The 16659-nt window shown below is 51.0% G+C and overlaps 1 protein-coding gene across 4 annotated transcripts in view; it reads right to left on the bottom strand.

Annotated features, from left to right (window-relative positions):
• Positions 1 to 1752: 1752 nt before the first annotated feature.
• The window catches only part of NKAIN1 (sodium/potassium transporting ATPase interacting 1), a 58624-nt gene continuing 43717 nt past the window's right edge, over positions 1753 to 16659 (bottom strand). The window contains exons 2-7 of one of the 4 annotated variants that reach the window (XM_003828116.7): positions 10067 to 10204; positions 7269 to 7349; positions 5839 to 6036; positions 4557 to 4617; positions 3887 to 3968; positions 1753 to 3739 (exon numbers count right to left, since the gene is read on the bottom strand). In XM_003828116.7, the coding sequence (XP_003828164.2) occupies positions 3730 to 3739; positions 3887 to 3968; positions 4557 to 4617; positions 5839 to 6036; positions 7269 to 7349; positions 10067 to 10204 (570 nt within the window). In that variant the 3' untranslated portion in view covers positions 1753 to 3729. Of the gene's footprint in view, positions 3740 to 3886; positions 3969 to 4556; positions 4618 to 5838; positions 6037 to 7268; positions 7383 to 10066; positions 10205 to 16659 lie in introns of those variants that run through there. The other 3 variants (XM_063593368.1, XM_024926592.2, XM_034959885.1) reach the window with 3 other exon arrangements.

Below are 16659 nucleotides of genomic sequence, written 5' to 3'. Positions count from 1 at the left end.
GGGGCATCATTATTTAAGGACCTCTGATTCTTACCTGCCAGCTGCATCAAGACCTGTCACCATGGAAGAAAAAGAGGACGCTCCACAGGAATTATTGGGGGAGGAGTTCCAAGATTAAGTGAAAGAGGCCAGGTGTGGTGGCTTACTCCTGTAATCCCAGCATTTTAGGAGGCCAAGGCAGGTGGATCACTTGAAGTCAGGAGTTCGAGACTAGCCTGGCCAACATGGCGAAACCCGATCTTCACTAAAAATACAGCACTCCAGCCTGGGCAACAGAACGAGACACCATCTCAAAAATAAATAAATAAGTAAATAAATAAAATAAAAATACAAACATTAGCCAGGTGTGATGGCAGGCACCTGTAATCCCAGCTACTCGGTAGGCAGAGGCAGGAGAATTGCTTGAACCCAGGAGGCGGAGGTTACAGTGAGCTGAGATTGCGCCACTGCACTTCAGCCTGGGAGACAGAGTGAGACTCTATCTCAAGGGGGGAAAAAAAAGCAGGGGGTCAAAGAGTAAGTAGAATATGTTGCCATTTGTGTGAAAAACAAAAAAATGTGTAATTTTGTTTGTTTGTTTTTGAGACAGTCTTACTCTGTTTCCCAGGCTGTAGTGCAGTGGCACAATCTCAGCTCTCACTGCAACCTCAACTTCTTGGGCTCAAGCAATCCTCCTGACTCAGCCTCCTGAGCAGCTGGGACTAAAGGCATGTGCCACTCGATGCTCAGCTAATTTTTACATTTTTCTTTTTTTAAAGAAATGAGGTCTCCCTATGTTGCCCAAGGTGAGTCTGGAACTCCTGGGCTCAAGCAGTCCTCCTGCTTCTGCCTCCAAAAGTGCTGGGATTACAAGCATGAGCCATCATGCCTGACCAAAAATTGTATAATTTAAAAAAGGCCTATCCTTGGAAAGATATGAAAAAAAGGTATGAGTATATAATCCCACTGGGACCTTCTGACTTCTGTACCTTATATACATATTACCCGTTCACCCACATACCTGCCGACACACAAATTAAAACATTCTAAACACTGATTCTTGCGCTGTATCCCCAGAAAAGTATCCAGGATATCAAAGGTTGGATGCAGGAATCCATGTCTAAAGCACTGTGTGTCACTTCATTCCACACCCGGAACTGAATTCTCAGGAAGAGCCAAGATGCAAAGGATATTTGAAAGCATAAACTTAAAATGCATTTTATCAGGAAAATAAGTAGGAAGATCTCTAAGGGATTATGAAGCCACATTTGGGAACCCACTGATTTTGTTTGACCTCTGCTTTTTTTTTTTTTTTTTTTTTTGGATGAGTATAGAGAGGGAGAGTGAGTTGCCTAAAGCTACACACCCAGAGTTACAGGCCAGTGCCCCAGGATTTCTTTCTTTTTTATTTTTTTGAGACGGAGTCTCGCTTTGTCACCCAGGCTGAGGTAGAGTGGCGCCATCTGAGCTCACTCCACCTCTGCATCCCAAGTTCAAGTGATTCTCCTTCCTCGGCCTCCCGGCCCTGCCTAATTTTTGTATTTTTAGTAGAGACAGGGTTTCATCATGTTGGCCAGGCTGGTCTCAAACTCCTGACCTCGCGTGATCTGCCCACCTCAGCCTTCAAAAGTGTTGGGATTACAGGCATGAGCCACCGTGCCTGGCCACCCCAGGAATATTTGATAACATCAACATCAAATCATTCCTGCCTGCCCTCATGCAGGGACTTCTCACTTAGAAAGTTCTATAGACCCAATGGGCAGGACAGGAAGATAGAGAAGAAAACACCATCTTTAATCAACCCGCCTGCACAGAAACCAGGAGAGCACTCCCCTCCTTGCAAGGTCCCAGTGAAAAGAGAACCTGGTCCCCTTGCAAAAACCATCTTATAAAAACAAAAGGCTTCAAAGCACCAGTGGCTACACCTGTTGAGTAGAAAGGGGCTTGGGGGAGAGTTGGGGTGAGAGAGATGAGGGCTGGAGGCAGGGCTGGCCCAGTGAAGGGCAGTAGCTTAGCCTGAGGGAGCTGCCCCCCTCTCAAGCTGTACCCACCAGCTGGGAGCTCCATGCCTGTGGGGGCCAGAGGAACTCCTGGGCCTGGCTGCTTGCAGTTGGGATGGTGGGGTGGGGTTGTCAGCCTCGCTCAGGATATTTTGGCCTTAGAGAGTAGGGAATGATAGATTGGAGGGTAGTGGGAGAGGAGCGGAATGGTCACCACAGACAGGCTCAGGTGTGCAAACCATCTGCACCATCTGGGTGCCCCCCAGTTCCTCCATGTCTCCTGCCCTCCTTTCTAACCCAGGGCCATGCCTCTTTCACAGATGAAATGCTGAGACCTGATCCTCTCTCTATGGACGCACCAGGCAGTGCGTGGGATGCAGCGTCCTCAGGAGTGTCTGTGGAGGGAGGTGGGGAAAGTGTTCTCACCTCTACTTGCCCCCAAGGAAGGGTGAGAGTGCTGGCAATCCCGACTCCCCGACTACTCACACCCCCATCTGCCCCTTCAGAACTCCTTCTGGGCTTGTTAGAGGAGGCTTCTGGCCATTGGATTGGTTGTAAATGCTGGTGATCTGTAAACACTGGAGTCTGGGCAGCGCTGACCAGCATTGCTCCTCTCTGAAACCACAAGCCTTCCAACTGGTGAGGTGGATGGAGCCGTCAGGGGTGAGTGGAGTTGTGGAGGTGATGGGGATACAGTAGAACCAGCCTCAGGGACCTGGAAGGGGGGTGGAGTGACTGAGTTGGGGCCCCACTTTCCTGGAGGAGAGAGCTTGAAAGATTTGCCAAGGGTGGACAGAGGCTGAGTGTAGGAAGGCTTCTCTGTGGGTGGGGCTGAATTTAGGGCTTCATCCATCCAGTTCCCAATAAGAGAACGAATGGGTATATTGCTTTAAGAGAGGCATTGGCAAGTGGTGGCGGTGGTGTGTGAATATGGTGGAGACCACATAGGTCCAAGATGGAGGGGAGCTTGGAAATGGAACTCAGAGAGCAGACACTGGGTTTTACAGTCAGAAACTGCAGAAAGTACACTGTGTTCAAGGCCCACTTCCACCAAAAATCTAACTGTGTGGCCTCAAGCAAATCACATCTCTGGGCCTCAGTTTTAATGTACTGCAAAATGAGAATTTTAATCCCAGTCTAGCTCAGGGAATTGAGTTAAATGAGAAGTCTAAAAGAGTCCATTTGCTAAGGGATTAATTACTTGAGGTGCGGAAACCGAGGCTCAGAGAGGGCAAGGGCTTTGCTAGACGTCACAGTCAGTGATGGACCTGCGATTAGAACCCAGGAATCCTGCTCTTAGTTCACAGTAGCTTTCCCCAGAGCTGGTGAGTGAGTGTGGTGGGATGGGATGGGTCTGATGTCCTGCTGTTTTTGGACAGGGGGGCAGGATGCTGGGTGGAGAGTGAAAGGGAGAGGCTGGAGAAGAGAGGAAGGCCCCAGCTCACGCCAAGGCTGAGATTAAAAACAAACAAACAAAAACCAAAAAACCCGTGGTGCCCCTCCCCCGCCCCGCCCCACTCCTCCGAAGTCCGGGCTGCGAAGAGCCAAGCTCAAATCCAAGTCCAAGTCCAAGTCCAAGTCCAAGTCCAAATCCACGTCCAAGTCCGCATCTCCAGCTGCAGACCCGGGGTTGGGCACAGGCTGCAGTGAGCGCGCGGGCCACCAGGGGGACGCGCCTGAGCCTTGGCCCGAGCTCGCGGCAGCTGCGGTCAGCCCAGGGCGAGGCGCCGGGGTGGGCGCGGGGCAGAGGCTACCCCGACCTGCGGGAAACAAAGGCAGGTTAGGGAGAGTGGATCCCAAAAGTATGGGGGCGGAGAGACCCGGTTGCCCTGCCCACTCCTCCATCCCCTCCTTTTCGCAACCCCGACGCCCAGGCCGCCCCAAGCCAGCAGGGGGCCGTGACCCACGTGTATAGAGGCTGCAGCTGTAAATGCGACGTCTTCTGGGGCGCCTGGTATCCGTAGGAGTCAAAGCCGCCGATGAAGTCAACTGCGGAAGAGGGGCGGCGCATGTTAGGGATCGGCGGCGGGGGCGAGGAGAGGGAGACTGGGTCCTGAAGGGGAAGAATCTGAGGGCAGGACTCCCACCCTAGGAAGCAGAGCCAGAGAAGCCATGAGGAGGGGAGGGGCGAGGGTCAGACCCCGTGCAGGGCCTGGGGCGGGGCTTCGGCTGGACCCTGAGGGATGGGCCCCTGGGGGTCTGGAGGCGGCGAGGCCGGGCCAGCTGAGGGTCAGGCCCCAGTCCTTAAGGCTTGGGCCTGGGAGGCCGGGCAGTCCTATGGGAGAGAAGGCTCTCGGGGGCGGGGCTAGAGCCTCTAAACGGGACAAGACCTCTGATAGGGGTGGGGCGAGTTGGGGAAAGGGGGTGCTGGGGCCAGGGACTGGGCACCTGGACGTCTGGACCCCAGCCTGGAACGGGCTGGTATGCAGAGCCTTCCATACCAGCCGCCTCTTCCCCTCGAAAGGGGCCCGTGGCCGACCCTGGGCTCCCTCCCGCCGGGGCCAGTCACAGGCCTCTGTCCAGGGTGCTGAAGGCGCAGGGCCAGATTCCCCACTTCCCCAGGGGCGCCTTACTCACAGCTGTCCTCCTCCTCCAGGAACACTTTGCTCACGTAGCAGGCGAACACGAAGCCGAACAGCTGGGAGTGGAGATGACACGTCAGGGAGGAAGGAGGAGTGGGAACCTCTTCCTCCACCCCCTGCCGGGCCCTGTATGCCCTGACTGGCAAGGGAGGAGGCATGCCAGGATGAAGGCAAACCGTAACAACTTCCAATTAAATGTTTTCACCTTAAAGTCAAACATACATGGTCTAACGCTTCTGAAAGTGTAACTTGAGACAAGTAATCATTTTACCTCTTTGAGCCTCAGTTTTCCCACTTGGACTTGGGCAATACCTTATGGCTTGTTAAGAAGAAAGAGGATTATGTGACTTTGTGGGTACAAAGTGCCTAGGACAGGGCTGGCCCTTCTAGAAACAGGAACTACTCCTATCTTGGAGTTTCTTTCTTTCTTTTTTTTTTCTTCCCTTCCCTTCCCTTCCTTTCCTTCTTTCTTTCAGACAGGGTCTCACTCTGTCACCCAGGCTGTAGTGCAGTGCTGCAATCATGGCTCACTTCAGCTTCAACCTCCTGGGCTCAAGTGATCCTCCTGCCTCAACCTCTCAAGTAGCTGGGTCCACAGGCATGAGGCATCATGCCCACTGGGGTCACCTTCTTATTCTCACAACTCTGAGGCTGGTATTGTCATTCTTTTTTGTGAATAAGGAAACAAGCTCCGAGAAGGCCGGTGACTTGTCCAAAGTCACATAGTGGGTGTATTGAGCACTTAAACCCAGGATTGATTCATAGTCTGATGCCTCATCCTACTCACTAAACCTGTTCACTCTCTGCACAGGGGCTGGGGCAGCGGTGAGGGAAGACGGTACAGGATATGGAAACAGATCCAGACAAAAGGACAGACAGGCGGAAGACCTAGGTTCATTCCCTCTTTTTTTTTTTTTTTTTTTTTTTTTACAGAGTTTCGCTCTTGTTGCCCAGGCTAGAGTACAATGGTGCAATCTTGGCTCACCGCAACCTCCACCTCCTGGGTTCAAGCAATTCTCCTCCCTCAGCCTCCTGAGTAGCTGGGATTACAGGCATGTGCCACTATGCCTGGCTAATTTTGTATTTTTAGTAGAGACGGGGTTTCTCCATGTTGGTCAGTCTGGTCTTGAACTGCTGACCTCAGGTGATCCACCAGCCATGGCCTCCCAAAGTGCTGGGATTGCAGGCGTGAGCCACCGCGCCCAACCCATCCCCTCAACCAGAGCTAAAGAAAGGGATCGGGAAGTGTGTGTAGGGTGGGGGACAGAAGGACTTACTGCCAGGAAGATCTGCAGGGCGCTGCTGAGGGCTTCAATGTAGGGATAGTCAAGCAGGCAGCCAGTGACAGAGATGACATGGTGGTCCTCCAGAGCCAGGCGGGAGTTCAGAACAGGTGTCACCAGGCAGCCTGGCCCATTCTCCATCCACCAGGAGCGGTGCAGGGATGTGTTGAAGGTCATGATGAAGTCCCGGTCCTGGGGGCAAAGGGGCCTGGGATACTGAGTGTGAGGGAGAGGGACGGGGGAGCTACTCCCCCAGCCCAGGAAGACTATATTGATCGGTGAAGGGATTCAGGGAGCCTGCACCTGCAAGTCCATATTTGACCAACAGGTGGCACTTAATGACCACATAGGCCTCACTCTTTTGTCACTGAGATGGGAAGGGGTTTGTGTGGACTCACAGGGGCCTCAGAATTTTCAGAGCTGGAAGGAATATTAACAATTTCCCAGCCACAGGTGAAATCCTCAGTACCAGCCCCTTAACAGCCCATTCAGTATCTCCACTGCTCCCCCTGTGTGCGACCCTGGGCGAGCCTCTCCTTTGGGGCCTTGGTCTCCACATTTATTAAATGGAGAAGGGGCTGGCCTAGATCAGAAGTTCTTACCCAGGGTGTGTACCCATGTGCCCATCCATGCAGTCACTCATTCAACAGATAAATACTCACTGCCTGCCGACCAGGGGCCAAGCACTCAGATGTGTGACCTTATTTTATCCCCTCAGCAACCACATGAAGTTGCAGTTGCTATTATGTCCACTTACTAGATGAGGAAACTGGGGCTCAGAGAGGATCAGCCACTTGCCCAGGGTAATACAGCTAGAAGGTTTTAGAGCTGGGATTTGAATCTAGCAGGGTCAAACTACAAAGCCAATGCTCTTAAATTCACATATTTTGCCTCCTTTATATCTAAAAATAGAAGTTGTGTCTCTCTGGGCTTGCTCTTATTCAAGCGAAACAGTCCTACTTTATGGTCTGCTCAATCTTCCCTGAACAAACTCTAACTAGTCTCTTTCCCTTCTGAAAAATATTGATCAGAATTAACCCAAATCTTTGTGGTCTAAGCACTACAAAGTGCATGGCATTTTCACCTCCCTTGCTCTGAATACTCTTACCTCTATTAGCGGGGCCTAAGAGTAGCTTTCTGGACTCCCACATACTGTTGGTTTTTACTGAGCTTGTGATCAACTGGGACCCCTGGCTCATCTTCACATGGACTGCTCTTCAGCCTTATCTGCTCCATCATTGTGTTTGAGGAAGCCAGAAATAAATTGTGTAGGTAGGAAATGGGGCACACAGATTATTTGGGCATGTAAGGAGAGAGAGACTTCTTCAAGACATGATGCTCTGGTCCTATACCACAGTACCCTTAGGGCAGGGGATGGGAATGGTCAGGCTCTGCCCTATGGCACTGCCAGGTCTGAGGCTTACCTGGGACAGCTGTCCAACCTCCAAGTAGAAGCAGATGATAAACGCATTCCAGCCAACCCAGAGCACCAGCCAGGCTGCATACTGGGGAAAGCAGAGGTGGGATCAGGGTGGGGCCTGGGGAGTGGGGGATGGGGAGTGTCAATGGAGACAGAGCTCAGGGATGAGGAGATCTGGGCAGGGAAAATTATGAGAATACCTCACTCAGAGAGCACAGTGTAGCTTACAAATCATTTACACACCCATCAGGCCTTACAACAGCCCTGCAAGGTCGGCACTGCCCTCTTTTAGAGAGAACTAACTTAAAGCTGAAAGGAAGTTTAAGGTTTCTAAGATCACACAGCTAGGAGGAGGTAGGGCTGCCACTCAAATCAAGTTCTCTGATAGCTAATCCCATCCACTGTGCTAACAACATCCTCTAGACCAGCTGTCTCTAGAATACTGGAATCATTCAAGGATGTTTGTCAAAAATGCAGATTCTTGGGTCCTACCTCTAGACCTACTGATTCTGAATTTCTAGGGATGTTTAAAAGGGATTGCTTAAGCAATCCCTAGGAGATTGTGACTCAGATGACACTTTCAGAAACATGTTCCAGGTGGTAAGCCACTAGAGGGCGAGGACTCTGCCTGCCTGGCTCACCACTGCAATGCCAATGCCTAGCACAGAATAGCTGGATGAACCCATTAAGACTATAGGAAATGGGCCAGGTGCAGTGGCTCATACCTGTAGTCCTAGCACTTTGGGAGGCTGAGGTGGGCAGATCATTTGAGCTCAGGAGTTCAAGACCAGCCTGGGCAATATGGAGAAAACCCATATTAAAAAAAAAAAAAAAAAAAAAAGAGGCCAGGCGCAGTGGCTCACGCTTGTAATCCCAGCACTTTGGGAGGCCAAGGTGGGCAGATCACCTGAGGTCGGGAGTTTGAGACCAGCCTGACCAACATGGACAAACCCTGTCTCTATTAAAAATACAAAATTAGCCAGGCATGATGGCACATACCTGTAATCCCAGCTACTCGGAAGGCTGAGGCAGGAGAATCGCTTGAACCTGGGAGGTGGAGGTTGTGGTAAGCTGAGATCATGCCACTGGACTCCAGCCTGGGCAACAAGAGCGAAACTCCGTCTCAAAAAAAAAAAAAAGTCTTAATTCTTTTGTGTTTTTGTTTTTGTTTTGTTTTGTTTTTTTAAGACAAGATTTCGGTCTGTCACCCAGGCTGGAGGGCAGTGGATGCTGGGAACTTTAGACCAAAAGAGACAGGAGGTTATCCTGCAGCCTTGTGCCTGAGTATGTGTGTGACATCTTCTCACATGGCTGTGGCTGGAGTCTGGGTATAAGGGAACCAGGGCAGGTGGAGGCAGGATCATGGATGGGGCCTGGAGAAAGGCTGGGGTGAGCAGACCAAACTGAGACCCCAAGCATAGAACGGGAGTCCAGCCTGGGCCCTGGATGCCCTCACTCCATCACTTTCCTCCCTCCCTTCCTTGCTCTATAAATTGTACTTGAATGACACAGGTCAATGTGCCCCGCTCCAGCAATCTTTCCATCTGTCTGGAAGAAGAGGGCTGGGATGGGAGGGACTGGGAGCAGCAATGCTAGGTCAGCACTGAGGCCCCTGGGCCCCTCAGTTTTCCCACATCCCGAATGTGGCCACCTCTGGGGAGAACAGCATTCCACCCACGGTAGTGAGCTGGAAAGGAGGTTAGGGTCGATTTGAGATCTGGATGCTTCTACCCAAGTCCTGTGCCTGCAATTCTAGTGGCTGTCACATGGCAGATAGTGTTGTTGACAGTGGTGTCTGGGGCTTTCCTGAGAACTGGAGAGAAGTGTTCTCTTATGTCAGATGAGAGAGAGCCTTGTTAGGGTCCTGCTCACCTGGCTTCTGGGAGCTGAGCCTGTGGAGGTGGGGAGAGAAGTCCTAGAATGAGTGTGTGTGGGCTCTGGAGGCAGCATGACATTGCATGTCATTGTGATTGTAGGTGTCAAGCATGTATGTAGTAAATCTAGTGAAAAGCCTTTTCCCTCAAGAGAGCCATGTGAAGAGGTCACTGAGGAACAGCAGGGAATATGGGTGAATCTAGCTGAAGGCAGGAGTTTGACAGAGACTATCAGGGACCAGGACTTGGGAAGAGGCTGTCGGGGAGGAGGAGAGAGACCCAGACTCCTGGGGCTGGAGTGCAGGGAGGCACTGACCTCAAAGCCACACTAGCTGCTCCAGAACACATCCTTGATGTACATTGGGCAAGAGAGACAAATGCCAAGCCTTCCTGAAGCTTCTTGAGAAACTAAATAAGATGAAGCCCATCCCTCCTGTGTCCTTGCGCCCACCCCTTCCTGAGGCCGTGTGGTGCCGCAGCAGGAGCCTTCACTGTTGATCTGATGTTCTAATCCTGCCTTGCTTTCATTAGCTGTGTGACCTTAGGAAGACTCGCAACCTTTCTGAGCTTCAGTTTCCTCATCTGGAAAATGGAGCTGTTAAGGTCTACCTCACAGGGCTATTGTAGACATGAGATGAAGCATGTGAAATTTAGCAGCGTGCCTGGCACATGCCAGGCACTCACTACATGATCCATTTTGTTTATATTTGGATTATTTCCCTAAAAAATTCTTCAGGAAAAAAAACCCCTTGTCTCCTCTGCGCAAAGAAGCATTGGGCTGTGCACATTCACCCCATCTTGTTTTGGGTGGAGCCAAGACCAGTGCCCCAGTGTCGGGGGGCAGTTCTGGTTTTGAGGAGCAGGGAGGGATGGAGTGGGCAGGGGTGAGGAGAGGAGTTGGCTTGGGAAGGGGCTAGGTGAGCCGTACCAGGATGAGGTACCGGGAGCGGTACTGCACGGTGCCAAAGATGCCCAGGATGACTGCCATGATGTGCAGGAAGTTGGCTAGGATGGGAGCCCACTGGTAGCCCAGGAAGTCAAAGATCTGCCGCTCCAGCGCAGCCACCTGTGGAAGAGACAGGCTGAGGCCACTGTCACCCCCCTGAAAGGGAAGGACAGGGATTCCTGCTTGACCTTGGGGAGCAGGTGGCACCAGTTACCATGGTGATGAGGCATAAGTCTCAGAACAATCCAGTCCTTCACTACCAAAGGGATGCTGGGGGGTCCTTAAGCCTGATCATCACTTTGGGGTGGGCTGAAAGGTGATAGGAGTGAGGGTTCAGAACACCTTCCTCCCTGCCAAGGAGGCCCTTCCCTCTAGCGGCTCAAGCTCCTGCACCTTCTCCATGTGGAGAAGATGGTGGGATCAGAATCCAGACTGCCACCCCTAGCCTTGGAGGGCAAGGAAGTCCTGGAGCCCGAGTCACCTCTTCCAAGGATCCCCATCTGGAGCTTGCCCTGGCCCATGGCATTCCTGGGCTACAGAGAAGGAATGCTTTTCACTCCCCTTCCCTGAAGGAGCTGGAATAGATTGCAAAATTGGCCTCGAATCCTCCTCTTCCTATTTCCATGCTCTTCAGTAGTGCCCTTCCACACTAATGCTGTGCTTGCCCATGCGACTTGCTTTGCCTAAAGGGACTTTGGCAAACACGATGCAAACCATGTTTGAAAAAGGCTTGAAAAATGCATGCATCCAGTCTGGGCAACGTGGTGAAACCCCGTCTCAACAAAAAATACAAACCATTGCCAGGTGTGGTGGTGCGCACCTGTAGTCCCAGCTATTCGGGAGGCTTAGGTGAGAGAATCTCTTGAGCCCAGCAGGCGGAGGTTGCAGTGAGCCAAGATCATGTCACTGCACTCCAGCCTGGGCGACAGAGTGAGACCCCGTCTCAAAAAAAAAAGAAAAGAAAAGAAAAAAAAAAAAACGGCGTTCATTGGAGCTTGCCCACTTGCTTCACTTGTAACAAGACCACCTTGTGAACAAGACCCAGCTGACCTGCTGGAGGATGAGAAGCCACGGGGAGGAGAGCGAAGGCACCCCGGCTAATAGCCCATCAGCCATCAACCATGTGAGCGAGGCCATGCTAGATCACCCTGGGTCACTAGCTGACCACAGACACATAGCCCAGACCAGAAGAATCTCCCAGCTGACCCACAGAATCATGAACTAAATAAAATGGTCGTTTATTTTTTATTTCTAAATATTTATTATCATTATTTTTAAACAGAGTCCCGCTCTGTCGCCCAGGCTGTAGTGCAGTGGAGCTATCTCAGCTCACTGCAACATCCGCCTGCCAGGTTCAAGCAATTCTCCTGCCTCAGCCTCCCGAGTAGCTGGGACTACAGGCACCTGCCACCATACGCAGCTAATTTTTGTATTTTTAGTACAGGCAGAGTTTCACCATGTTGGCCAGGCTGGTCTTGAACTCCTGACCTCAAATGATCCACCCACCTCAGCCTCCCAAAGTGCTGGGATTATAGGCGTGAGCCACCGCGCCCAGCCAAATTTTGCTTTAAAGAACCACCTCCTACCACTCTGTCCACATGGCTTGAGTGGGGCTGACTCATTTCTAGTTTCTGGGGTGGGCAGGTAAGCCAAGTCTAGCCAAATAATCAAAGACAATGATGAATTTAGGGATAGGCGCTCACCCCATGCTCTGCCCCTGAGAATCACCCTAGATATTTGCTGGAACAATCGGAACAGAGCTGCTATCCTGCCAGGATACCTGAATGGGTGTGGTGTGAGCTTGGAGCTGTTGGTGGCTGCCTTGGCCACCTCAGGTGGATGGCCCGCCTGAGGAGAAAGCCATAGCTAAGGTACAGAGAGAGTGTGTGTGGGAGGAAGACTGAACACACAAGGGAATGTCCTGAGCCATCTTTCAGGCCTCTGAATACAGCCATGCCTAAAGCTGGTTCTCCCTCCTTGTCCTGCCGATTTTTGTCATTTGCAACAAAGAGTCCTAACTACAACAGAAGAGGAGAGAAGAGGGTCTGGCTGGGGAGCGGGAGGGAATATTCAGATAAAGTGAGAAGATATAAGAAGCCTTTTTCCAGGCAGGGAGGCAGGAGGAGGTGGAGCTGATGCTACCACACAGATGGCAAGGCTTGGGCAGAGACCAAGGAAGCTGCAGGCTTGGGTAAGGTGGTGAGGGAAGCCTGGTGGTGCCAGGCCCAACCTTGGCATGTACCCACTTGGCACCAGCCTGCCTCTTGTCGGTGACTCCCCTCCCAGGGATCTGCAGGTTGTAAAGCTCAACTCTCACTGGATGCTCCTTGGCAGAAAGGCAGAGCTGGAATCATTATTTCATTTTGAGGAAAGAGAACATGAGGCTCAGAGAGGGGAAGTGACTTGTCCAAGGTCACACAGCAGGTTGGTGGCAGAATAGGCCTTTCTCAGCCACCTGTCCCATTTTGGCACCACCTTTTCCCATCTTGGCACTGGTAAGGGAGTCAAGAGGTGTAAGTTGTGGTGGGAAGTCTGCCTCTGACTCCTGGGCGACTTTGGGCAGCCCACTTTCCCCGCTGGGTTTGGGGCTCCTCTTCCATGCATGGAAGTCACTGGACTAGGTAATCTCCAAGGGCCCTTCCAGCCTTGACTTCCATCAGCTGCTGGCCTTGGGGGAGAAACTCCCCAGGCTTGTCCAGGGGCCTCTGCCACGGTCTCTGTCTGCTGCTCCTATCCCACACTTCCACTACTCCACTCTTCCTCCTTCCACCCTGACTCTGCCTGGCCTTGGGAGCCTTGGTGTTCTGGGGTCCAGCTTGATGTTCTTGACTCAGCTGTTACCTGGCCCTAAGGGAGAAGGTCTCCATCAGAGGACGGAGGAGGCTGTGACAGAGCAATCCAGGCTCATGGTGCAGCTGAGGAGGCACCCTGCCAAATATTTCCACCTAAGGCTGGGCGCAATGGCTCACGCCTGTAATCCCAGCACTTTGGGAGGCCAAGGTCGGCGGACCACTTGAGGTCAGGAGCTCAAGACCAGCCTGGCCAACATGGTGAAACTCCATCTCTACTGAAAATACGAAAGTTAGCTGGGCGTGGTGGCACATGCCTGTATTCCCAGCAGATTGGGAGGCTGAGGGAGGAGAATTGCTTGAGCCTGGGAGGCAGAGGCTGCAGTGAGCCAAGATCGCGCCACTGTACTCCAGCCTAGGTGACAGAGCAAGACTCTGTCTCAAAAAAAAAAAAAAAATCCACCTAAGAGGTGATATCATCTCCAGCCAAAGTGGCACCCACTCAAACCCCCTCTGTTCTCTGTGACCTTATTGATAGAAAACAGAGAGAGGTTTTGTTTTTTTTTTTAAAGCAGTAGCAGATTTGTAGTCATTTAAACTCAGATTCAAATTCCAGCTCTGCTGTGTGACTTAGGGCAAGTCACTTTCCCTCTCTGAATCTATTTCTTCAACTATAAATAGAGAAGATAATCCCTCTCTTGAGAAGTTGTTGTGGGGATATAGAGATATCACATAAACTAACAGACAATTAGACTTGATACATAGTGGCTAATTAATAGAAGGCTTAACAGTCTAAGCTTCTTAGTTTGGCACTGAGGGCCCACTAGGATCTGGCTCAATCCTGTATTTCCCATCAGCTCCTGCCCCCAAGAGGCTGTAACAACAGTTAAAGTCCTACCTTCATTTGCCTTTGCCTTATTTTTTATTTTATATTTTATTTTGAGAAAGAGTCTTGCACTTTTGCCCAGGTTGGGGTGCAATGTGGTGATCACAGCTCACTGTAACCTCAAATTCCTGGGCTTAAGGCATCCTCCTGCCTCACCTCCCTAGTAGCTGGGACTACAGGCATGTGCCACCGCATCTGGGTAATTTTAAAATATTTTGTAGAGATTGGGTCTCACTATGTTGCCCTGAGTAGTCTTGAACTCCTGGCCTCAATTAATCTTCTTGCCTTGGCCTCCCAAAATGCTGGGATTACAGACATAAGCCACTGCGCTGGGCCTCCCTTTGGCTTTATCCAAGTCCTTCTTAGTTTTCACAGTGTAGCTCAGTTCCCTCTTTTGGTAGGAAGGCCTCCCTGACTGGCCCACAGGCACTGCTCTCTCCACTTGACATGGAGTGGGGGCTGTTCTTCCCACTCTCAGCATGGCTCTGGCCTTCCTTCATCCTCACACCCAACAATCATTCACTCATTTGTCTATAACCAGCTAGACCCATTTATCCATCCATCCCACATCTGACATGCCCTCACCCAGCCAAGTTTCATCACTTATTTATTCACAGAACGTTTAGTCTATGTCAGGCTTTGTGCTAGCTCTGGGATGCAGAAGTGAAGAAGTTGGGGTCCCTGCCCTTTGGGAACTCAGGACCCACTTAGTAGAGGAGGGGACAGGAAATCAGTACAAACCAGGGTATTCAGGGCTGTGACCCAGGCCTGAAAAAGGCCGTCTCTTCCTCCGATGGTGAGTGCAGATTTAAATAATTTTTTTTTTTTTTTGAGATGGAGTCTCGCTCTGTCGCCCAGGCTGGAGTGCAGTGGCGTGATATCAGCTCATTGCAAGCTCCACTTCCGGGGTTCACGCCATTCTCCTGCCTCAGCCTCCCGAGTAGCTGGGACTACAGGCGCATCCCACCATGCCCAGTGGATTTTTGTATTTTTTGTAGAGAACAGGGTCTCGCCCTGTTGCCCAGCCTGGTCTCATACCCTCCTGGGCTCATGTGATCCACCCACCTTGGTCTCCCAAAGTGCTGGGATTACAGGCGTGAGCCACCGTGCCTGGCCTAAATATATCTTTTTAAAAATTTAGATGCAGCCTGGGTATAGTCACTCATGCCTGTAATCCCAACACTTTGGGAGGCCAAGGCCAGAGGATGGCTTGAGGCCAGGAGTTTGGGACTAGCCTTGGCAACATAGTGAGATCCCATCTCTATTTAAAAAAAAAAAAATCAGATTCAGTGTCTTATAAACAATCTCAATTTTATTTTATTATTTATTTATTTTTTTTTTTTTTTTGAGACGGAGTCTCGCTCTGTCTCCCAGGCTGAAGTGCAGTGGCGTGATCTCGGCTCACTGCAAGCTCCGTCTCCCAGGTTCACACCATTCCCCTGCCTCAGCCTCCCAAGTAGCTGGGACTACAGGCGCCCGCCACCACGCCCAGCTAATTTTTTGTACATTTAGTAGAGACGGGGTTTCACCATGTTAGCCAGGATGGTCTCCATCTGCTGACTTTGTGATCCACCCGCCTCAGCCTCCCAAAGTGCTGGGATTACAGGCGTGAGCCACCGCGCCTGGCAACAATCTCAATTTTAAAGTTATTATTTTTTATTAGAAAACCAAGTCAAGGCCGGTGCAGTGGCTCACACTTGTAATACCAGCACTTTGGGAGGCCAAGGTGGGTGGATCTCGAGGTCAGGAGTTCTAGATCAGCCTAGCCAACATGGGGAAAACTCGTCTCTACTAAAAATACAAAAAATTAGATGGGCGTGGTGGCACGCACCTGTAATCCCAGCTACTCAGGAGGCTGAGGCAGGAGAATTACTTGAACCCGGGAGGTGGAGGTTGCAGTGAGCCGAGATCGTGCCCTTGCACTCCAGCCTGGGTGATAGTGTGAAATTTGGTCTCAAAACAAACAAACAAACAAACACCAAGTCAAATATTACAGGACTTCTGCTTGTGTAGCAGTTACATGCAGCTAATTAACAATAATAATAAGGACAAAATAAGAGGAATACCTTTCCCACCTGGTTGCGTCAGCTCCGAAACACTAATCTGAGGGCTGTGGTGATTGTAAATCATAACTGGCCTTGCTGTGTCTTTGTTACTTAGAAGGCAGGAACTGTGCAGAGGCAACAGCAATCTACTCCTTTGCAAAAATTGCAAATGCATGTGCACTGGGGGAAAAATTCCTTCCTTCGTTTGGAGATATTTTTACCTAGTGAGCTGCAAGCCAAGCCAAGATAGCTTCTTGAATCCCTCTCCTAAGTGAGCTGGGGTGAAAGTTCCTGGGGACAGTGGATACTCCCTGATCTCCCGCCAGGGGAAGGCTGGCCACCACCCCACTCAGTTACTTTTTCTAAAATACAAATCTCATCCCAGCCACACAGAATGAGCCCCCTGACTGTAGTCCCAGAGTGACAGATGAAAACATGTCACCCAGGCCTCACATCTCTGTCTTCACCTGCCAATGCTCACAGAGGAAGCCCCACATTCCTGCCCATCAGTCCTCTCTGCCTTTGATCTCTGTTCTCCCCTGACCCAGCTTTTTCTTTTTCCTTTTCTTTTCTTTCACTTCCCTTCCCTTTTTCTTTCCTTCTTTCCTTTTTTTTCTTTCCTTCCTTCCTTCCTTTTTTTTTTTTTTTGATGGAGTTTCACTCGTCACCCAGGCTGGAGTGCAATGGCGTGATCTCGGCTCACTGCAACCTCCGCCTCCTGGGTTCAAGCGATTCTCCTGCCTCAGCCTCCTGAGTAGCTGGGATTACAGGTGTGTGCCTCCATGACCTGCTAATTATTGTATTTTTAGTAGAGACGGGGTTTCTCCATGTTGGTCAGGCTGGTCTCAAACTCCC

The sequence above is a fragment of the Pan paniscus genome, chromosome 1 (assembly GCF_029289425.2).
Source record: "Pan paniscus chromosome 1, NHGRI_mPanPan1-v2.0_pri, whole genome shotgun sequence".
Taxonomy (NCBI): Eukaryota; Metazoa; Chordata; class Mammalia; order Primates; family Hominidae; genus Pan; species Pan paniscus.
This window is presented reverse-complemented; position numbering and strand designations above follow the sequence as displayed.